The sequence below is a fragment of the Pleurodeles waltl genome, chromosome 2_1 (assembly GCF_031143425.1).
Source record: "Pleurodeles waltl isolate 20211129_DDA chromosome 2_1, aPleWal1.hap1.20221129, whole genome shotgun sequence".
NCBI lineage: Eukaryota > Metazoa > Chordata > Amphibia > Caudata > Salamandridae > Pleurodeles > Pleurodeles waltl.
In genome coordinates this window covers 30,326,836-30,350,467 of record NC_090438.1, presented here as the reverse complement: position 1 = coordinate 30,350,467, position 23,632 = coordinate 30,326,836, and the positions used below count along the sequence as shown (strand labels likewise).

Below are 23,632 nucleotides of genomic sequence, written 5' to 3'. Positions count from 1 at the left end.
ACCCAACACCAGATGGCGGGCTATGCACAACATGTGAATCTTCAGCGACTGATGCCACGAACAGATGTACACTGGGTAAGTGACATTTTCATTCACTCTTATTTTAATAGATATTTAGGCCACAGTATGTTGTTCCACAATATCTTCTCACTATGAACTGGTAGTGAACCACCTTCTCCATGGTTTGGAAAAGCCAGGCAACCTTAATGGTCTTCTTGAATTCTTTACCAAGTTATTTCCTCCAGTGAAGTTGCTGATCTTGTCTGCAAACTGGAAGTGCTCCATGTTGTTTGCTGATGTTTTGGTCATCAGATCTGTACTTTGGTGTCAAGAGACACATAATGTTTCCATTTTGTGAACGAGGCCTTTTCTTGGAGTCCAGTGGAGTCCCCTACCACTGGTGTATTCCAGCTTGCACACCCAAGCGACTCCCTTTAGGCACCTGGCTCTCACAAAGGAGAGCACTTGAAGCTTACTTCAAGAGGTGGCTGGCACTGGAGGTTGAAGAACTGCTTTACTTTATAAAAAGAAGAGGACTCTACTAGGCAAATAAATCCCACATTTACAATTGTGAAAAACAGAATGTCCTAACACCTTCTGAGCCGAAGTTACAACCCAAAGTTCTTTATAGCTTCCAGGAGCTATGCACTCGATTTACAGTTAACTTTGGGGGTCTGTACGATGCTTCTGGTAGATTCTAGCTTTTTCAGAAGCCTTTGGGTGAATATAGAGTTTGATGGGATACAGGCAGGGATTCTGGTACCTAGGTTTTCGTTCTGATTTCTGCTAGAAGCTAGAGTCTAGAAGGATACAAAATGAGACACCTTCTTCACTGAATACTGCAATCCAAAACAAATACCAAATACCAAGCATACATCAATCAGTCTTCAAGGGCAGGTTTGTAACCCCTCTCCTTGATGAGGAATTTCATGGCAGACGTATGTCCTGCATCCTTTAGAATCAAGAATGCTTTAGTAGATTCTGCTGCACCTAGAACCGGTGTATTGGGTCAGTGCAAGTTAATAAAATAATGAAGGTACCACCTTACAGGAGTGACCAAGGATAATGCTGATACTGAAGTATTTACTGTTGTCTGCCTTCTCATCATTGGTGAGCTCTGCACTGCTGTGGGACGGGCTCGTTAAAATCGGTCAGTGAAGTTGTTACCTGTTGTCTCATAAATGAAAATCTGAGGCCAGTCTGAGTTAGCCATACTGTAAAGTGGCCGGATTTATACAGTGCACCTCTGCCTGTCCTAAAGACCTTCCATGGCCACCAGGTTTCAGGGAGATGGCCGGAGAGTGCCTGCAGCATGGCAGAGGTCTCTGTGATGGTCACCCCCACAATTTTGTGAACCGCGCATGCGGGTTCCAACGATCCCAAGCAATCAGCAGTGCATTTCAAATACATGCAAAAACATACTCGAAGAAGGCATCCTTCAATCCTTGAGGTAGGGAAAAGGTGTTAAAAGGAGGTTGGGACAGTAAAAACATGCAGAAGGCAGTTCATGGGAAATTATGTTCAAGATTTGTAATAAAAAAAGAACCCAAAAGATTTGTGGCCTTTTAAAAATAGGATTGAACTTGGGTAGACCCTCTGGCAATATTAAATAAAGACTGTGATTACAGCCAAGAGTTAATTTTTCTTATAGTATGTGTCTGTCCTGCGCTTAGCAGTGAACACAAAAAACTGAATTAGGATCCTCTCAGTCAGCTGAAATTTCGCCCTTGTTCACTGCTTGAATGGTGGAAATCCATAGTTAAACACCAGAATTTTCAAGTTTATGGACCTTGTCAAATCTAAAAACTTCAAGAAAAGAACACCAAACATTTATCACAGCCATTAGTCAAAAATACAATTTTGTATGTTCATGATGCTACTGTTGCTAATAAAATGTAGTGCAAATGGTTAAATATGGACAACTATGGACTGCGGATGTATTTGGTTCATACATAAACGTGTCATCAGTGGGACTTTAATCTACAGACCAAGTGCTTTTGATGAGAGAGAAAAAAAAACTGAAAACGAAAAGGCCTTCTTGCTACAGTTCCCAAAATAATTTCGATATGTAACCGTGTTTAAATTTACAAATATTTCTTTATTTCTTTCTTCATTTAACTTCAACCTTGATGGACTCTAATTTACCTCTGGCATTTTCAAACCAGAACATGGCTTCTCCCTTGGAGAGAGCACCTAAGCACTTACTCAAGGTACTTTGATGGTGATCTTTTAGATTTGATGGGTAGGGAAATGGACTGTTAGGGAATATTCAATCAGTATTTGAAAATCAGATTCACATAGAGTATCCATAGACATCCAGTACTTATTCCTTAGATAGGGCAATAACAATTCTCTATAAATCACAAACAACAAATGTTTACAAAAATGGATCATAATAAATTGACATAAGAGTTTTCCATTATACGTCACTTAAAAAATATCTAATAGCCAGATGATTAGTTTCAGAATGTGTGTGTATATATATCTGATGGTGCCATCTTCTAAGAACAGCTAATAACCTTGGGATGCGATTCAATTAGATAGTTAATATGGTTGACATAAAAGAAGAATCGAGTCTGAAGGTCGCTGTGTCCAGCGTACTGTAGAACAAGGATCCTCTGCTAACTACAGGACTAGAGCTGATTTATACACAGTATTGAGTATTGTCCAGATGAAGGACCAGGAAGATTCTTATTCTCTTTGGTACATCTTTCAATAAGAACATGAAAGTCGGACGTGTTGGCTAGTTTGAGAGAACAGAGGTTGAAGCTCTACATCCTTTGGTTTTGCTTTGATTGAAGCACAGATTTTTATGCAATTGGTCTAGAATCTAAGCTGGTTTCTCCAGTTTGAGAGAAAAGAGAACCTTGCGATTGTATATTGGTGAAAATATTTCTTCAGCCTGCTGCTGGTGAACATCGTGGTTAAGTATGATAACATGAAAAGACTTGTATGTACAATTTTGCAGGTAAATCTGTCACTGGAGGATAGTAGTCAACTGTCTGATCTAAAGGTCATCTGGTTGGTTTGCAGGGATGTGGAAAAGAACTTTGAAACAACACACTTTGATTGGTCTCAGGCTAAAGGGTCACACCCCACTGCCAGTTCATGTTCCCATCATAAACGTGTTTGAATTTAGACCTCAAATCATCGAGGAGAGTGGAGCATTAATTTCCAGAGTGCCACATAGCACAGGTAGTCATTTGAAGCTGGAAGGAAAGCACAGCTATAGGTCATAGGTGTTGACATTTTGTCATCTGTTCTTGCTAGAAACCAGTTCTAAACCAATCCACTTTGCAGAAGGAAAGATCCAGGAGGGGTCATATCAAGTGCTCAGTCGAGGTGTAGGCACGCGAGGGACTCCTGAATACAAGAAATACACTTTGGGCAAGCCAGAGAATATAGCTAGAACACAAATCCTGGGTATTGTTTCCAGAAAGATGGATTTCTTACAGCAGTCGTCTGTATAACTATTGCATGGGTCACTCAGTTGAATGTATATTTGTGTTTAGATGATGCAGTGTTGTATTTTTATACTTGCCAAAGCAAGACAGTGGCTGTCCAAACAACAACTGTCAAACACTAAAAATAAGTAAGTCTAAATAGAAAGCCTTAGAGTCTGTCGGGTATATGTAATAACCTCTCCACCTAACAATACTGCCCCCTTCGACTGACCCATCAGAACTAAAGAATTTCCGGCCTATCTCGCTGCTACCCTACCCAAGTACTAGAGAAAGCAATCAACACACAACTACGGAATTTCATTGAGACCAAAAACTCCCTGGATAGCTGTAAGGAAATGGCTCCCTGTTGCAGTTACCCCCCACTTTTTGCCTGATACTGATGCTGACTTGACTGAGAAGTGTGCTGGGACCCTGCTAACCAGGCCCCAGCACCAGTGTTCTTTCACCTAAAATGTACCATTGTCTCCACAATTGGCACAACCCTGGCACCCAGGTAAGTCCCTTGTAACTGGTACCCCTGGTACCAAGGGCCCTGATGCCAGGGAAGGTCTCTAAGGGCTGCAGCATGTCTTATGCCACCCTAGGGACCCCTCACTCAGCACAGACACACTGCTTGCCAGCTTGTGTGTGCTGGTGGGGAGAAAATGACCAAGTCGACATGGCACTCCCCTCAGGGTGCCATGCCAACCTCACACTGCCTGTGGCATAGGTAAGTCACCCCTCTAGCAGGCCTTACAGCCGTAAGGGAGGGTGCACTATACCACAGGTGAGGGCATAGGTGCATGAGCACTATGCCCCTACTGTGTCTAAGCAAAACCTTAGACATTGTAAGTGCAGGGTAGCCATAAGAGTATATGGTCTGGGAGTCTGTCAAAAACGAACTCCACAGCTCCATTATGGCTACACTGAATACTGGAAAGTTTGGTATCAAAGTTTTCAGCACAATAAACCCATGCTGATGCCAGTGTTGGATTTATTAAAAAATGCACCCAGAGGGCATCTTAGAGGTGCCCCCTGTATTTTACCCAATCCTTCAGTGCAGGACTGACTGGTCTGTGCCAGCCTGTTGCTGAGAGAAGAGTTTCTGACCCCATGTGGTGAGGGCCTTTGTGCTCTCTGAGGACAGAAACAAAAGCCTGCTCTGGGTGGAGGTGCTTCACACCTCCCCCCTGCAGGAACTGTAACACCTAGCAGTGAGCCTCAAAGGCTCAGGCTTCGTGTTACAATGCCCCAGGGCACTCCAGCTAGTGGAGATGCCCGCCCCCTGGACACAGCCCCCACTTTTGGCGGCAAGTCCAGGGGAGATAATGAGAAAAACAAGGAGGAGTCACTGGCCAGTCAGGACAACCCCTAAGGTGTCCTGAGCTGAGGTGACTCTGACTTTTAGAAGTCCTCCATCTTGCAGATGGAGGATTCCCCAATAGGAATAGGGATGTGCCCCCCTCCCCTCAGGGAGGAGGCACAAAGAGGGTGTAGCCACCCCAAAGGACAGTAGCCATTGGCTACTGCCCTCCCAGACCTAAACACACCCCTAAATCCAGTATTTAGGGGCTCCCCAGAACCTAGGATTCAGATTCCTGCAACCTAAGAAGAAGAGGACGGCTAAGCTGAAAAACCCTGCAGAGAAGACGTAGACACCAACTGCTTTGGCCCCAGCTCTACCGGCCTGTCTCCCCATGTAGGAAGTTGGCTCTGTATGCACTATTTCAAAGTAAGGAATAGTATGCACAGAGTCCAAGGGTTCCCCTTAGAGGTAAGATAGTGGCAAAAAGAGATAATACTAATGCTGTATTTTGTGGTAGTGTGGTCGAGCAGTAGGCTTATCAAAGGAGTAGTGTTACTGCTCCAGCGACACTCTCCCCAGGGACCAGCGACCTCTGAAGCCTCAGAGGACTGCCCTGCATCTAGAAGGACCAAGAACTCCAGAGGACAGCGGCTCTGTTCACCCAAGACTGCGACTTTGCTACAAAGAAGCAACTTTGAAACAACTTGCGTTTCCCGTCGGAAGCGTGAGACTTGACACACTGCACCCGATGCCCCCGGCTCGACTTGTGGAGAACAAACACTTTAGGGAGGACTCCCCGGCGACTACGAGACCGCGAGTAGCCAGAGTTGCCCCCCCCTGAACCCCCACAGCGACACCTGTAGAGGGAATCCCGAAGCTCCCCCTGACCGCGACTGCCTGACTCCCAGATCCCGATGCCTGGAAAAGACCCTGCACCCGCAGCCCCCAGGACCTGAAAGATCGGAACTTCAGTGCAGGAGTGACCCCCAGGAGGCCCTCTCCCTTGCCCAGGTGGTGGCTACCCCGAGGAGCCCCCCCCTTGCCTGCCTGCATCGCTGAAGAGACCCCTTGGTTTCCCATTGATTTCCATTGGAAACCCGACGTGTGTTTGCACACTGCACCCGGCCGCCCCCGTGCTGCTGAGGGTGTACTTTCTGTGCTAACTTGTGTCCCCCCCGGTGCCCTACAAAACCCCCCTGGTCTGCCCTCCGAAGACGCGGGTACTTACTTGCTGGCAGACTGGAACCAGGGCACCCCCTTCTCCATTGAAGCCTATGCGTTTTGGGCACCACTTTGACCTCTGCACCTGACCGGCCCTGAGCTGCTGGTGTGGTAACTTTGGGGTTTACTTACCTACAAAAACTAACAAATACTTACCTCCCCCAGGAACTGTTGAAAATTGCACTAAGTGTCTAGTTTTAAAATAGCTATATGTGATTTATGTGAAAACTGTATATGCTATTTTGCTAATTCAAAGTTCCTAAAGTACCTACCTGCAATACCTTTCATTTGAAGTATTACATGTAAATCTTGAACCTGTGGTTCTTAAAATAAACTAAGAAAATATATTTTTCTATACAAAAACCTATTGGCCTGGAATTGTCTCTGAGTGTGTGTTCCTCATTTATTGCTTGTGTATGTACAACAAATGCTTAACACTACTCCTTTGATAAGCCTACTGCTCGACCACACTACCACAAAATAGAGCATTAGAATTATCTCTTTTTGCCACTATCTTACCTCTAAGGGGAACCCTTGGACTCTGTGCATACTATTCCTTACTTTGAAATAGTGCATACAGAGCCAACTTCCTACAATAGCTCCCAGTCCGGCTTCCGCATCAATCATAGCACGGAGACAGCACTCCTGGCAGCCACCGACGACATCCAATTACTCCAAGACCGTGGCCACACCGCAGCACTCCTACTCCTTGACCTCTCAGCAGCTTTCGACACGGTCTCCCACAGCACTCTGCACACCAGACTCCACAACATAGGAATCCACGGAAGAGCCCTGGAATGAATCCACTCATTCCTCTCCGGGAGGATGCAGGGGGTCAGACTCCTGCCCTACACCTCCAGACCCACAGGAGTCAACTTTGTAGTCCCCCAAGGATCCACACTGAGTCCCACCCTGTTCAACGTATACATGGCCCCTCTTGCTGCCATCGTCAGAAGCCATGGTATGAACATCGTGTCATATGCCGATGACACACAACTCATCATTTCCCTCACCGAAGACCCGGACACAGCCAAAAGGAACTTTCACGCAGGAATGGAAGCTGTTGCCACTTGGATGGGAGAAAGCTTCCTGAAGCTCAACTCCGACAAGACAGAGCTCATCATCTTCGGAAACGCACCTCAGCTTGGGATGACTCCCCGTGGCCCACATCCCTCAGCACCCCCCTTGCACTGACCGAGCACACCAGCAATTTAGGAATCATCCTTGACTCCTACCTTTCCATAACCCACCAGGTAAACTCTGTTGCCACCTCCTGCTGGCACAAACTGCGCAAACTCCGGAAGATGTTCAGATGGATTCCAGCAGATTGTCACACGACAGTCACCCACGACTTAGTCACAAGAAAGCTCGACTACGGCAACGCCCTCTATGGTGGCACCTCAACTAGGAACATCAAAAAACTTCAACCCATCCAGAACGCCGCCGCCAGACTCATTCTGGACCTCCCTCACCGAGATCACATGCCCCAAAACCTGAGGACCCTCCACTGGCTAACGGTCAAGAAGCAAATAACCTTCAAGCTTCTTACCCACACGTACAAGGCCATACATAATGCAGGACCAGTCTTACTGAATGACCACATCTCCTTCCACACCCTCGCCACCATCCCTCGCATCCGCAAAACCACCACCGGAGGACACATTTTTCATCTTCAGGAAGAACCTCAAGACACGGATCTTCAGATGAGGTCCCTCCCGCCCTTCCTCCTTCCTCTCCTTTCGCCTCGAGACCCTCACGGGTGAGTAGCTGCACTTTACAAATACTGATTGATTGATTGAACCCACTACCTCAACACATTTACTACCTCTTATTGTTAGCGCGACATGCATTACTTGCACTAAAACTTTTCTCCCCTTCTCTTCAAGACCATCCCATACCTTTATCACAGCATTAGGCTTCTTTAGACTCCATTAGGCTTGTTGGTCAGAGCCATCTCTAAGACTCAGCTGATGCTGGGGTGTGGCATGCTGGTGGAGTAAACTATGTTGTTACAAAGGAGACAGTCTGAATGTGTGTATCTGTGTTTGGGGGGTTACCCATGCATAGAGGAGGCAGATGTGCCCAACTGAAACAATGAAAGATACTGCCGGGAAACATCGGCTGGACCAAGACTACATCGATCTATTTGTGGTCAGAAAAGCCTATTTTTTATACTCAAGGTCATTCAATTATGCTGGCACCTCCTTCGGTGGCTTGATAATGGAAGTACTGACCAATCCTGAGTGGTGTGATTCTATTCTGAAGAAAGGAGCAGAATTAAAATTAAGATCTATAGCAGAATAATAGGAAACTCCTCCTGTTCCCAAACATGAACCAGTCCAAGGGCACAAATTAGCGGAGAAACGAGAAACGAAATGAAAGTAGCTCCTGGTGACCTATGGCGATAAGACCTGAGCTGAGATCTCCAGACAGTGAAATCTTTCCAAGGAGTTGGGGGACCCACATCTGAAGAATGACTGAGAACGGCATGAGTGCAACCATTTGTAGCCATGAGATGTTGCTTGATTCTGCTCATGTTATGTGACGGGTGCTGTAGTGGGAAGTGATATGCCTATTATGGGCAACAAAACAGTTTATTGCAATGTTGGGAAGGAGACCTCTTTTTGCATTCCTCTCTTTTCAGATCCGCTTTTCCTGTTTTCTTCTAACTACTACAACTTTTTTTTTTTTTTTTTTTATGAACACATGGCCATGTGACTGTGCTATCGTGGTTAATGGCACACCAGAGAACTGTAGTACTCATTTCAGCCTTTCTTTCTCATGATTGCTTGATCTACTATGACTAAACAATGTTTGCTTTTTAGACGATGCAGACCCACGCCGCCGTATTCCGCACAGGCCCTGTGCTGCAGGAGGGCTGTGAAAAGCTACAGGCTATTGCCAATTCAATGGATGACTTGAAAACGTTTGACAGAGGTAAGATATTCATATAACTAGTTGTGCCAGGTGTGCATGCAGCCACGTGTGCGTTCTGCCTTGTGAATACCAACGCTCTCAAATGCTGTTGCCTTAAATGTAAAACAACCGTCATGTAAAAGAAAGCATCACCAATCACTCTGTGTATTTAATACTCCCACCCCACATGCATTGTTGTTAGTTAACTTTAAACCAATTAGTCCTTCATAAATTACTGACTGGGGGGGGGGAGGGAACAGGAGCTTGAATACACAAAAGGCAGAGAGGAAAGGAAAACAAAAAAGGAAAACGTTTGAATCTTTCTGTAGGAAAATGGCTCCCTGTTGCAGTTACCCCCCACTTTTTGCCTGATACTGATGCTGACTTGACTGAGAAGTGTGCTGGGACCCAGCTAACCAGGCCCCAGCACCAGTGTTCTTTCCCCAAAAACGTACCAATGTTTCCACAATTGGCACACCCCTGGCACACAGATAAGTCCCTTGTAAAAGGTACCAGTGGAACCAAGGGCCCTGTGACCAGGGAAGGTCCCGAAGCTCTGCAGCATATGTTGTGCCACCCTAAGGGACCCCTCACCTAACACATGCACACTGCCATTGCATATTATGTGTGTTGGTGGGGAGAAAAAGGCAAAGTCGACATAGCATCCCCCTCAGGATGCCATGCACACAAAATGCTGCCTGTGGCATTGGTAAGTCACCCCTCTAGCAGGCCTTAAAGCCCAAGGGCATAGCTGCATGAGCAATTTGTCCCTACAGTGTCTAAGTCTATTCTTAGACATTGTAAGTACAGTGTGGCCATATTAAGTATATGGTCTGGGAGTTTGTCAAAAACGAACTCCACAGCTCCATAATGGCTACACTGAATACTGGAAAGTTTGGTATCAAAGTTTTCAGCACAATAAACCCACGCTGATGCCAGTGTTGTATTTATTAATACAAATGCATACAGAGAGCATCTTAGAGATGCCCCCATATACTTTACCCAATCCTCTAGTGTAGGACAGACTGGTCTGTGCCCGCCTGCTGCTGAGAGACGAGTTTCTGACCGCTGGTCCCTGAGACAACGATAAAAAAAGTGCCCCTGAGACAGCCACAACTAGAAGAGCACTCTGTCCCTATCGTCCTGTCCAACTCCAAGCCCAATCCATTTCTGCCTTGAAGCCATACTGGCACACCCGGCCCCATTTCATTCCGATTGAGACAGAACCATGCCTCTATTTAAGAGTTGCACTCCTCCAACTTTTCGGTTTAGACTCTGACCAGAGCCAACCAACATTTGGGGATGACAGTGTTGGGGAAGATAATCCCCCTCGTCATTCTGATGATACTACTTGTATCTGGATTTAAAAGATGCCAGAGGGTTGGTGTAGGACACGTACCCCAGACTCTGACCATCAACAGAAGAGTGCCTCCTTGTGTGGTGATGAGATGCGCAGCAGAGGTTTTGAACTTGCAATTGCACACGGAGGAAGTCAAAACTAGTGTTCTGAGGTTTTACAACCTGGACAGACTTCATCCATTCCTTCACCTCCATTAAGTGAGACCCTGACTCATACCCTTGTGGGCACCTGATCTAAGCCATGCTCCTGCCCACCTCATACCCTTGTGGGCACCTGATCTAAGCCGTGCTCCTGCCCACCTCATACCCTTGTGGGCACCTGATCTAAGCCGTGCTCCTGCCCACCTCATACCCTTGTGGGCACCTGATCTAAGCCGTGCTCCTGCCCACCTCATACGCTTGTGGGCACCTGATCTAAGCCGTGCTCCTGCCCACCTCATACCCTTATGGGCACCTGATCTAAGCCGTGCTCCTGCCCACCTCATACCCTTGTGGGCACCTGATCTAAGCCGTGCTCCTGCCAACCTCATACCCTTGTGGGCACCTGATCTAAGCCGTGCTCCTGCCCACCCCTAAACAGACAGGTTGCCAGAGGCCACAGACTGACGCCAGGGAACCCTTATTTCTTTTACTCTGCACCCTACACTGGAGACTTTGGTGGTTCAAGATTCCACCAGTCAGGTAAATTCAAATCATTTCCCCATGTTTGCCTCTATAGAGTTGAAAACTTATGACCTTTGGAAAAGAGGATGTTTTCCTTGGTCAGCCTTGCCCTCCGGCCTGTCCGTGCCAGCTGCTTGCTGGGAAGAGGCATGCCTTAAGGAGCATGGTTTGCAGGATCATGCGCAGGTCCCCGGAGGATTTTTGTGCCACTTTGGCTTAAAACATTTAGTGTGGTCAGGAACAGTATCCAGTGTGACCTGGCACTACGGACTGCTTAGGTAGAGAAGATGGCGCTAGTATGGTGCTTCGTCGGTGTGCTTCAGTGCAACCCAAGGACTTCTCTGGAGCGGTGGAAGCCTCTTTAATGGGCGCGCCCTCTGATGGCTCTCGCCTCCTTTGCAAGAAGGAAAGCCAGGCCGCACACATTCTCTAGCCATTATATCCCGGAAGACAGTAACCTCACCAGTTTTGCCCCTTTTATGGCTACTCTGAAGGACTGGCATACCACGCATGCCAAGGTCCACCACTCTTGCAACAAGCACCCCACTCATTTCAGGTACTGGGATCCAATAAATAACGCCCGATCCATCAAGGACAGTGACCTTTCCAGTCCCCCACCCTTCTGCATCTACCTCCAAACCACTTTTGTTTGCTATTGGTGGCACAGGACCATCCTGTGGGAATCAGGATCCAATGCTTTCTCTATGGATAAAAAAAATATGAGATCCAACATGTGTGTCCTCCATATCCTCCAGTGAGGCTATGCCCCATCATTGCTTTTCAACTCAACACACCTCCCACCCATAATCAACCATCTCTTAGATGAGCACTTGGCCATCTTGCTCCAAGAAGTGCAAGCTGTTATGGCCAAAGAAGCTATAGTGCGGGTTCTGGCTCAGTAAATGTGGACTGGCTGTTAGTCCTGCTATTTCATCGCACCAAAAAAGGACTGAGGCCTTTGTTCCAATTTAGATCTCTGCCCTCTGAAGGCCTTCTTGTGGAAGGACAAATTCAGGATGGCCACATTGGCCCAGGTTTTCTCTGCCGTGGGTCCAGGTGACTGGATGGTGAAGTTAAACAGGCAGGATGCTTACTTTTATGTGCCCTCCTGCTGTCCTGCGGACTCTGCCTGTGGTTTAGTGGGCCAGGAGCATTTTCAATTTGCTGAGCCCCTCGAGTGATCATGAAGGTGATGGCAGTGGTTGCAAAAAAAACTTTTGGGCGGTCTGGGATACTAGCTTTTCCCCACCTTCACAACTAGCTGTGGAAGTCAGGCTTGCCACAGTCAGTCGTAGACCACCTCCAAACAATGAAGAATCCCCAAACATTGGTGGGGTTCTCTATCAATATGCAGAAGTCATATCTGACTCCTTTTCAGGGGCATCCTTTCATTAGTGCTACCCTGGATACAGTGCAGTTTCAGAATTTTTTTCCACCATCACAAGTCCAGGACATTCATGCTACGACCCTTATGTTTCAGCCAACATCCTGGATTTGGCTGCTTGGAATCCTCCATCCTGCTTGCCAACAATGCCAGGTGGCATATGCAGGCTCTGCAGGCGAACCTGAAGTCTGTGTCCCGCCACCAGGGGAACCCACCAGCTTGTGAGCCATTCGTTTGGCATTGAAGGCATTACCGTCGCCTTTTAAAGGGCAGTTGATTCAGGTTCTCAGAACAACACCACTGCCACTTCGTATTGCCACAAGCAGGGCAGTTGAGGTGCTGGGTCCTGTGTCAGAAGGTGCTTTGCTGCTAGAGTGACCGGGCATTTCCCTGGTAGCAAACCACATGAAGGGATCTTAAAACACCAATGCAGGCAACTCCAGCCCGTGAACAGGTCCACCTTATCCTAGTCGCTTTGTATTTGGCAAGCAAAGTGTGATATCCAGAGCATCTCTCATCCAGTCAGGCAGCTGCTTCGGGAGGAACTCCTGTCGCAGCAGCAGGGCAGGGTTCTGCATCTTAACCTACACATTCTGCAACTCCAACCATAGAGATTGAGGCAAGTTTGTAGCCCAGTGTGGCTACACTGATCCCTTGCAGGCTAAACTGTTGGATGTCCTGTTTGTTCCATCTCTTGCCCAACAAGGACTTGTGCTTGGGCACTGTTAAAGGTGATCTGTTGGCCCATGCGGCCTTTTTACATTTACTAGGACAACCATCTCTGGTCAAATCACCTGTTGTGTGACGATAGTCTTTAAAGGTTATTTTCAGAAAAGCCCTTTGTGATGCCACAGTGGGATCATACTTTGGTTCTCATTTTTCCCATGTTCTTGACTTTAGAAAGCTGGCTCTTTATATGATATACCGAAAAGAGAGATATCGTGCAAAGTATCCACTAATTCCCTTACTGGTGGACAGGCTCTACCATTCCCAAGGTGCTCTTTTAGGGGGTAGTGTGGCTTATCAGAGAGGAGTGTTAGACGTCTGCAAATATTCACACACAGTCAATAAATGTGACAAACAACTCAAGAAGGAGATCCACACCAAATTACAGAAATAGCAAATATCTTTATATAGGTTTATATCGTTTTAGGCACCAGAACCAATACAAGCAGGTAAGTGCATTTTGCAAGAAAAATACTTCGTGCATTTTTCAGAAGCGGCAGTGTTATCCTACAGAGAGAAAAACAAGTACTGCATTCAGGTATAGTACTGCAACTTACAAGACCAATCTCTGGATTCAAGGTGAATATTGGGAAAGAGTCAAGGCCACACCAACAGGTCACACAGGCGGCACCGGGACAGGCGGGTGCAGAGGTGTAGTACGGCGTTGGGTGCCCAATGTTAGTCAATGGGGATTGGTCCAGTTGAAAAGATGCTGCAGGTTAGGGCTTGGGATCCAGTCCGGGGGAACCAACAAGTGTGTTGTGGTCTTGAGATGCTCGGGATGGTGGGGATTTACACCTTAGGTCCTCTTCTGCACGGGCCAGGAGCGACGGTTGCAGAGGTGTCTTGAGGCCTTGGGTTTTCTCTACTGGAGCACTTGCATTTGAGGGGGCATGCGGGCAGAAGCTGCAGGCATTGTTCGTGAGTCCATAGTGGGTAAGTCCAAGGTGGGTATTGTCTCAGGAGGGCTAGGGGACCACTTTGGCGCTGTTGGTCCACTTAAACTCAGGCTGTGTGGCAATATGAGTTACCCAGCTACATGATGGCTTCACTGAAACTAGGGATGTTCGTTATCAAACATCTCCTATTAATAAACCCTAACTGATTCCAATGATGGATTTATTAACAAATGCACCCAACGGGCACCTTAGAGGTGTCTCTTCAAAACCTACCAACTGCCACTGGGCTCACTGGCTAGTTTTAGCCAGCCTGCCACCAACAGATGAGATTCTGACCACCAAGGGTGAGAGTCTTTGCTCTCTGGAGGTCAGAAACGCACCCCTCCCAATAGGATGACCTGCAAATATGCATTCCAAGGCAGGAGGCCTCAAAGCAGCCCACTGCCTTTTGGTATGCAGATCTGTCCTTAGTCAGAGGAAGATGCTGCCCATCAACCCCCCACTCCCAGGCCCATCTGGTACCTAGACAGTGGGAAAATTAGCTATCCAGGAGACGTGTTGCATTTCCAGGCTGGACACATCCCTAAGGTAACCGGCCTGAAATAAACACAGCCTTAGGAATTCTGCGGTCTTGTGTGTGGTGGAATTCTGAATTCTGGGACAGGGTGATGCCCACTCCCCAAAGGAAGTGGTCTTCTAGGAGGTGACCCCCAAGGGTTAGGAGCCCATTGGCTAATACCCTTTACTACCCTTAAAGCCCCCTAAATTGAGTATTTTGGGGACCCCTCATACCAGGACCTCAGATATTTGCTGGTCCATCATTTGTGTTTGTTTGCTTTTGTCACCCTAGGTGTGCCAGGTATGCCCAGATGTGGCTCCCAGGCTCACTATGCCACTGGATTCCATCTAGCCTGGCAGATGAAGGGTGATACCGGTCCCAGGATGTTTTTTCCAGTCCAGGGAGGACCTGGCCTGGCAGTTTGGGCTGGACTGTTCCCATGAGGAACAGGATGAAGTCTAATTTGCATATGACTGGGTCCAAACTGGGGGGGGGGGGGGGGGGGGTCATGGTGAGCAAAACAATTGATCAATTAAACCCAGATTTGTGACTGGTGGGTGAATGTTTGATTGGTTCTGCATTCTGTCCCTCGTTTGTGTTTGTTGACTTGTTGGTGAGACCTTGAACCCTGCCCTATACTCCCCTTAAGTCCTGGAGGAAAGTCCCGTAAGTCACTGTACTGCCCAAATGCAGTACATGGTTTTCCCCCATAGGATAGCATTACCACATGCAAACATTGCACTGTTGGCTTTTGCAAACTGTAAAGATCTATATCTCGAAGTACTCACGATTCTGGTGATTTTTGTATAAAAATTTATATAAGAGTACGTGTTATTTTTATAAATTGGTGTTGGATTTCTTTGAGTGCGAGTCTCGCTTACTACCTATGTGTGTGCATTACATGCTTAGCACTACCTTCTGATATGCCTAACTGCTCGCCCACAGTACCACAAAAGAGAGCATTTGGGGAGTCATTTGTGCCTCTGTGATTCCTCTGGGGTTTGCCTCGTCTCTTTATACAGAATACCTCGTTTTGGTCCACTATAGAAAGAGCCGGCTTCATGCGCAACCTTCTTAAGAGAAACTTCTTTAGTATCTATTCTGAAGGTGAGAAATCTGCAGTTGGAAGTATCCATCAGAAAACCTGTTCCTTACCTTAGGTAATGCTCTTTGTGATGGATACTCGGTCTGTCCACAGACTACTCAATCCTCCCCTTTCTGCCTTTTCAATCCAGAAAGGTCCCAATCTAGGAGTATACACACTGATTATTGATGGGTTCCGCGTCCCAGGGCATTGATAGTCGGGAAAGAAACTGAAGTCGGTGCGAAAGTGAGATGTTTGTATGTGGCTCAAGTTGTCATTTACTGGGTGGTTAAAGTTGGCACAGAGCCACAGGAGCAGTGTTGTAAAATCTTCTGATTCGAGGCTGGTGCCTCAAGATTTTCTAAAGGTGAGGAATCTGCTCTTAGTACCCATCAGAAAGTGTTACCAAAGGTAAGTAACCTGTTCTTCAAATCAAATCCATATTAGTAGCCTTTGGGTTTGTGTTTGTTTTGCAGTATCACGGTCGGTTCACATCATTTACCCTTTCTCTTAACTCCTCTGTATGTTGCATTTGTAACCAAATCATTCAGATTATTTCTTCCCATTGTTTCTGTGACTACAGTGTTTGTCATTTGGGCAGTTATAGAGAATAGTTTCATAAAGGACAGGACATTTTTAGCTAAAAGTTGTATGGAATATCCTGTTTACATGTGTCAATGTTTTTGCAGGTATTGTGTGGAATACAGATCTGGTGGAGACCTTGGAACTGCAGAATCTCATGTTGTGTGCTCTGCAGACTATAAATGGCGCTGAAGCACGAAAAGAAAGTCGCGGGGCTCATGCCAGGGAAGACTACAAGGTAATTCATCTGTGCGCCACACTCGTATCCAGGGGAGATCTACTCCTCCGAGGTCAATATTACACGCATGATAATTTGTTTGCCAGGTTTGTTTCTGTAGTAACTTGTATTCATCAGATAGCTGTTTTGTTCTAAAAGCTCACAATGGGTCCCTTGCAGGACCTCAAACGTTTGCTTCTTTCGTCTCCATTCTAAGTGTCATGCAATTCTCAGTTGTGGCAGAAGCTGGGTTTTCTGTGGAATCGAGGTTACAAAAGGGGTTTCTGGTTGGCTGGGGTATGCATATAAGACGGAAGGTACTCTAGATTTCTAATTCTCCCTTCAATCCAGTCTCCCCATGCACTCCCTCCCCAGTCCTAGAAGGAAATATCCACACAGTAAATCTGCATCTCTTCGGGCACTCCTGGTGGTCAGTATGGAATACCACAGTATTCCACCATCCTGAAATTACCACAACTTGCAGTGTCAGTAATTTTGAGCAAAATGATTATGGAAATAGACTTTTAAAGGGTGATCTATGGCTAGACTTCAAAATTCCATGTTTGAAGGGGAAATGTTAGCCCATGAGGATTTGTGTTAGCCCTAGTCTCTATTAAATTAAGTTGTGCCATCTCTCCTCTTGTTTCCAATTTAATGCACATTTGTAGAGCTTAAAAAAAAAAGGTGGAGCATGATTGGGCTCCTTTGGTATGTCATCAAGTCGAGCCACAGGTAAAGCCCCAACCTCGCTCATATCCTTTGAATTCACTTCTGCTGCAGTTTTTTGTAGTAAAGGCCTCAGCCTGTAGAGCGGCATCTGAATAACAAACTACCCAGTGGAATTAACAGTGATCAAGAGAAACATAATCAAAGGGTAGTGTATGCACAGTTGGTAAAAGGAGTAATCAGGTCTCATCCACTGGCAGCTTATCTACATTGTTTGTACACGGGCATCTTCTGTCAGCCTGTGGCATGTTTAACACGGCTTCCACTCTGACTCTGCAAGAACAACAAGGTGATGGAAGGAATGCTTGAATGAATTTCAGCCACCTGCGATTGCTCGGGCCTCACTCCAAACCATTGTGTTTAACCACTGTACAGTTCCAGACCGAGCTCAGCCTCATGCAAACCAGTCTTGGCCCTGCTCCAGTAGAAATAGTCCAGCCCAACTGCCAGGCCATGTCTCCTTCAGATGGGATCACAGGCAACCCCAAACCGGCTTTGTCTGTGAGGTATTGTTTGAGTCCTATAGTACAGAGCTCTCAGCATCCGTGGCTCCGCATACAATTTGCACCAAGGGTATCTCCTTAAAGAACAACAAAGTGAATTAATCTCAGCCAGTGTTGATAATTTGGGGCCACATTCCAGACCATTGTATTTTACCCACTGTACCATTGTAAATAGAGACCCACATTAAGCAAATCAGCCTTGGTCCTGCTCCAGTAGGAACAGTCCAGCCCAAACTACCAGACTAGATACCCTCCAGATTGGACCAGAAGCAACCCCAGGCTATTTTTGACCTTCTTGGGTCCATTCAGTGAGGTACAGCAGGAGTCCTGTGGCACTTTGAACATGGTACCCACACTAGTAAGGCGGCATCTGATACTATGCCAGACAGAGTTTGGGGAGCCCTGGCCCAAGCAAGGGCTATTGGACCTCAACCACAAGAGTGGAGCTCATTCACTTATGATGTCCCAGGGTATGCTCTGCTATGATGATGAGCCATGTACAACCCATTGAACACTTGACTGTCTGTAGTAGCGATGGAGAGCAATTGCAGGCTTCTCAGGGGGCAGTGCAGAGGTGCTGGAGCTCAACAATCGCACCATAAATGAATGTTCAACCTATTGCGTACCTTTGCAAGAAAGAAAATACCTCAAATGCACTCCGGGATGGACTACGGCAGAGTGTAATAACATGCGGTTTGTGCTGTCTGGTAGTGCCATCCACTATTCCCCATGATCCAGGCTCTGTTCCCCTGGATCTAAGTGCCCACCCCTTCTTTAGAGTATGATAAAGTGGCATGATTGTTGATCAGGAGATGATGATGATGATGGGAATGAGAGGAAAGAAGTCAGTTGCTGACTGGATAAAGAACAACTGCCTGCAGCTGAACACAGAGAGGATGGAAGTACTCATCGTAGCCAACAGGGGCAAAACATGGAACAACTCCTTGTGGCCATCAGACCTAGGACCCGCACCCACTCCCTATGACCATGCCAGAAACCTTGCAATCATCCTTTACAACAAGCTCACCATAAAATCACAGATAAATGCACTCTCCTCCGCCTGCTTCCTCACTTCACGCATGCTACGTAATATCTTCAAGTGACTACCCCTACACACCAGATGCACCGTTACACAGGCTCTTATCACCAGCCTTGTACAGAGACTTCAGATCATACAGAACACCGCAGCCAGACTCCTCCTCAACCTTCCCCAATGAACACACAGCACACCCCACCTCAGGCAGCTCCACTGGCTTCCCATACATTCAAGCTGCTGACCCACGCACACAAGGCTCTAAAACCAACGACCCGCGTACATTAACCACCACCTTAACTTCCACCAGCCATCAAGAAGACTAGCCTCTGCCTACCTTTCTCTTGCCCATACTCCGTGCATCTACCGAAGCAGAAGTGGAGGACGCTCCTTCTATCATGTCGCATCAAAAACCTGGAACAGCCTCCCCAGGCACCTCCGGACCATCACCTCACTTCCGGAATTCTGAATGGCCCTCAAGACCTGGCTGTTTGAGTATGTCTCCGGGATCTGCAAGCGCCTGGATACCCTCTCAGATGATTAGCCAAGCTTTATAAATCCTGAGTGAGTGAGTGTTCACAACGCGAGTAAGGGAGGCATCTTCTTGTAGACTCAACCACTGTGTCCTTCGCATAAGTAGGGAATTATCTGCCTACCTCTTGGCTAGTGTCTACAAGAAGGCATTCACTCCAGACTGAACTTGATGGGATTTTTAAGACTTGCATCTTCCATGTGGGTGAGAAAGAGAAGTATCCACTTGTTTGCCTAACAAAAGAATGATGCCAGCCAGAGGCAAGTATAATGAAAGAAGCCCACTGTACGGCACACAAAATGGCAAAGGACTGCTGAAATTATAAAGGAGCCTCAGCGTATAAGCCGCAGCCATCAGATTGCCACTTCTGCAGGGTTAATGTGTCAGTTTCTGGAGATTTGTGGTTAAAATGTGTTAGAGAAAATTGATACAAGACTATTTCATGGAATCTTAGGATCAAAATTCCTATATAAAAAGATTTCAAGAATTACATCCAACAGAGCTTATCTGTTCTTGTTAGTCGGTGACATCAGTGGGCTGCCTCCCTGGTTACGTTTATGGTTATGTTTCCTGCATTCCGAATTGTTTGGCAGGATACTTCAACTCGGGCACTTTGTGATGTGTTTTTATAATAGCTGGTTTGATTGACAGGAGATTTTATGTTTAACCACTGACTTATTTTTCCTTTAAGGTAAGAATAGATGAGTACGATTTTTCCAAACCTTTAGAAGGACAACAGAAGAAGACATTCTTGGAACATTGGAGAAAGCACACACTTTCCTTTGTGGATGAGAACTGGAAGGTAACTCCTCACTAACCAGTGTAACTTGACCTCATGTTTATGCTTGCTCATTTTTCTTTCCTTCCTAAATGACCCAAATGTTGGAGTACTCATGATGAAGGCAGAAGTACATTGTTATTCAACATCACAAAACGTTCTAATTTACCTGGGATGTCTGTACTCTTTAGACTAGGAAAAGACTCCAAAAAACATTTCTATATTGCTGAACTTGAATAACAAGTATGCACCTGACTTTGTGATAAGTGCCTCAGGTAGGAATCTGTATCTTGTTTTAACAAGTTGAGTTTTCTTTTTATCTATTGTCAATCTGGTCATCTGAATTTGATGTGGTAAAGCTGAGTAGGCTCTCAGACAGATGACAGACTTGATCCAGTGCCCAGCTGATAATGAAGCGTTGAGGTAAATGTCCGATGTACCTCAAGAGATGAGCTTATGGTCCAGTGGTTGCCCATCTGAGTACGATCCCTTAGCTGATGGGCAGTGCAGCCAAGCAGCCAATTGTCCGTGAGCCATAATCAGTATGGTGTTTCTGCACCCGTTCTCAGAGTGTCATAGCTGTGATAGCTCTGAGACGTTGAGTTACATGACCGCTTTCAATCTAACAGACAGGTGCAACTGAGTGTGGGCAATCCACATGTAAAGGCCCTTTTTCAGTAACCCTATGGGAGCCAGGAGTTCTGCTTGGATTTTGATGGTGGGGCTGTCTTGCTGCTAATGAAGGGACGCCAGGCATGCTCCGGAAGTGATTGGTGGGTAGGTTTCCATGAGATGTCAACCATTATACTTGCTGCTTTCAAGTGTGAAAAGAGTCGGATAAACTGATGAGCTTGGTTAACAGTTGTGGTGGCGTAGCGCCCGTGATCTTTGGCCCACAGTTTGATCACCTATACTGCCTCATAACCACTGACTGCCACAGAACTTGGATAAAAGGGCATACAGATACTACTGAGTAACCATTACCCAGTACCTTAAAAAATGGCTTGCAGTAGCCTCCACGCATGCAGCCCACTGACAGCTGTATGACCCAGAGGAAAGCCCTCAAGGTCCCCTCAGGGATATTGCTCACTGACAACTGACTTCTTCTGAGGCAAGGAAAGGCTTCTCATTAACCACCACAGGTGCTACATAAACGTCAGGGACATGACCCAGGCAAAAGCCCTCACAATACCACCTTGGATAGTGCCCAGTAGCCACTGACTACCGCAGCACTGACCACAGATACTGCATCACAACAATAGAATTCCCATAGCTCAGAGAACAGGACTCACAACAAATACTGCCCAGTATCCATTGCCATCCCCAGGTGCCAGAGAAAAGGCCTTACTGTACCCATCTGAGATACTTCCCACCATTTATTGTCTAACCCAGGACCCAGAGCAAAGTCTTTAAAGTACCTACAACAGTTACTACCCAGCATCCATTGGCTGCTGTTTGACCGAAAGAAAAGCCCCACAGTACCCACCACAGATGCTGCCTGGTAACCACTGTCAGCTTCTGAAAAAGGCACAAAGTACCCACCACAGACCATGCTCAGCAGCAGCTGCCCTCTAGAAAAGGCCTGCCGTACCCACGAGAGATACTCCCTGTAGGACCCAAAGAAAAGGCCTCACAGTCTGCACCACAAATACTGCCAAGTATCTGTTTGCTGTGTCAGTACGCACTGAAAACACCGGATAGTAAACCCCACAGATACTGCCCAATACCCACTGGCTGCTCTAGGGCCCAGAGTTAAAATTCCACATATTCCACCACAGATACCCCCTGGTGACCACTGGCTGCAGCAGGACCCAGAACTCCGAGAAACCGCTCAATAATAAAGATGCAGTCACATGAACAATGAGGGTTGTGCCCTCACTGGTCAGAAGCTTGAGCCTCGCTTGTCTTGATAGGGTTCTGTAGGGCACTCACACTTGCAGATTGCGTGCATTGCCACTTTGCCTTTGCTGAAGATATTGTTACACACTGGTGTTTAACCTGAACTTACCCTTTGTTTCTGTACAGGTTTCCTTGAAATATAGACCAGTCATCGATGCAACTTTAAATGAAGAAGAGTGTGCCACGGTCCCCCCAGCCATCCGCTCCTACTAAGCGCACTTCTTGCGCCTTTGCTTTTGTGTAATGCCATACATCAAACACCGTTTGTGAGAAGCTAGCGCTTCGGCTTGTGATTGCAGCAGATGTTTATATTTATAAAAAATAAAACGTGTAAAGACTTTTTTCTTCCAAGTTTGAAATTCTTTTTGTGGCGAGCCATTTAGAGGAAAGAAGACTAGCATTTCCTTGCTTCATTTTAATATTTTCAGGCTATTTATTGGACCTGGCTTCACAGGGTGACTTCTTGTTCATGTGCGTTTAACTATTCTGCTCATATTGGAAAGGAATTTACCATTGTAGGCATTCTAAAACAAATACTTTATAAAAAATATTTGTGCTTGTTACTTGACAATGCATGACTTTCCAATTTCATAGAAAAAAATGTGAAAATCAGAGTGTAAATGCAAAAAGCTCACAGTGTTGACTGTATTCACCTAAAAATTAAATGAACTTGTAATTAAACCAGTCTTATGTCCAGGCTTTGGGAGTGCGACAGTGACCGGTCAGGGAAGTGGTATGAATTGCCCATTGAGAGAGTGAACCAAATTATTACAGTCCTATTTGATTTAAAGCTTCTAAGAATACACAATTTCTGATGAATAATTCTAACTGCAGATTCCTCACCTTTTGAATATTCCCCATGCTTCAGACTGGATCCGAAAACTTCAGCAGTACCTCAGTTGGTGGTGTCACACAACTCTGCATGTTGTTAAGCTTTGGAGCTCATGACAGTTCCTTTCTTTCTTTCTGGATTCAGAGCTACTGCTTGTTTTTTCACAAGAACCTCATCTTTTGCAAACTGAAAATCCCATGTGCAAGGGAAAAGTTCACCCCCCTGGACTACAATGTTTAAACCTTGTAGGGACTGTCACAAGCAAATACTTGTGACAGATCTCCATCTGCTTGCCTGTGGTACTGGGGTTGGAACATAACATCAAGGCCTGCAGCATCTGTGTTTTGATAAATCCCAAGGGTATCCAGGACCAGGAGGTAAAATTCTACATCGCCAAACACCAAAAGATTCCAAGCCTTGGTTTAGTTGAACAGAAGGTCTTGTTTCGGCTCCCAAAGTCATTCTTGTGGTTTAATATTATTGTGGTTGAATTCTTTGGGTAAGACAAAGAAAAAAGCAAATTCTGATGGATACAACTACCTGTGGATTCCTCACCTAATGAATTCTCCCAATGCGCCAGCATTCGATGGACATTTTCTTCCCAGCTCTGCACGTCGACGAGGATGTCACAATTGCCTGACTCCCACACAATGCCGTCTGATGTCATCAAGGCAATAAGAGGTCCTCGCCGGCGTACTGATGTCAGTTCCCTTTTTTCCGTGCCTTCAAGAAACTGTTTTTTCTCCTGGCTTTTGGGGAGCTACTGTTTCTCTGAGAGATACTTTGTAGTGAAAATGTCTCCACCTCGGAAGTTCGGCTTCAAGCTTTGTAGGGAATGCGGGGGCCGTATGTCGGTGACGGACCCGCATAATGACTGTTTATGGTGCTTGAGCTCAGAGCACGACGTGGAAGAGTGTGGTTTGTGTCAACAGATGAACCCAAAGGTGTTGAAAGAGCGTGAAGCCAAGCT

At 46.3% G+C, this 23,632-nt stretch overlaps 1 protein-coding gene across 1 annotated transcript in view; it reads left to right on the top strand.

The window, feature by feature from the left end:
* The window catches only part of SDHA (succinate dehydrogenase complex flavoprotein subunit A), a 123,116-nt gene extending 100,946 nt beyond the window's left edge, over positions 1–22,170 (top strand). Inside the window, exons 12-15 of the mRNA XM_069209154.1 lie at positions 8,796–8,907; positions 16,250–16,380; positions 19,845–19,955; positions 21,957–22,170. Of these exons, the coding sequence (XP_069065255.1) occupies positions 8,796–8,907; positions 16,250–16,380; positions 19,845–19,955; positions 21,957–22,043 (441 nt within the window). The 3' untranslated portion in view covers positions 22,044–22,170. The remainder of the gene's footprint in view (positions 1–8,795; positions 8,908–16,249; positions 16,381–19,844; positions 19,956–21,956) is intronic.
* Positions 22,171–23,632: the final 1,462 nt, after the last annotated feature.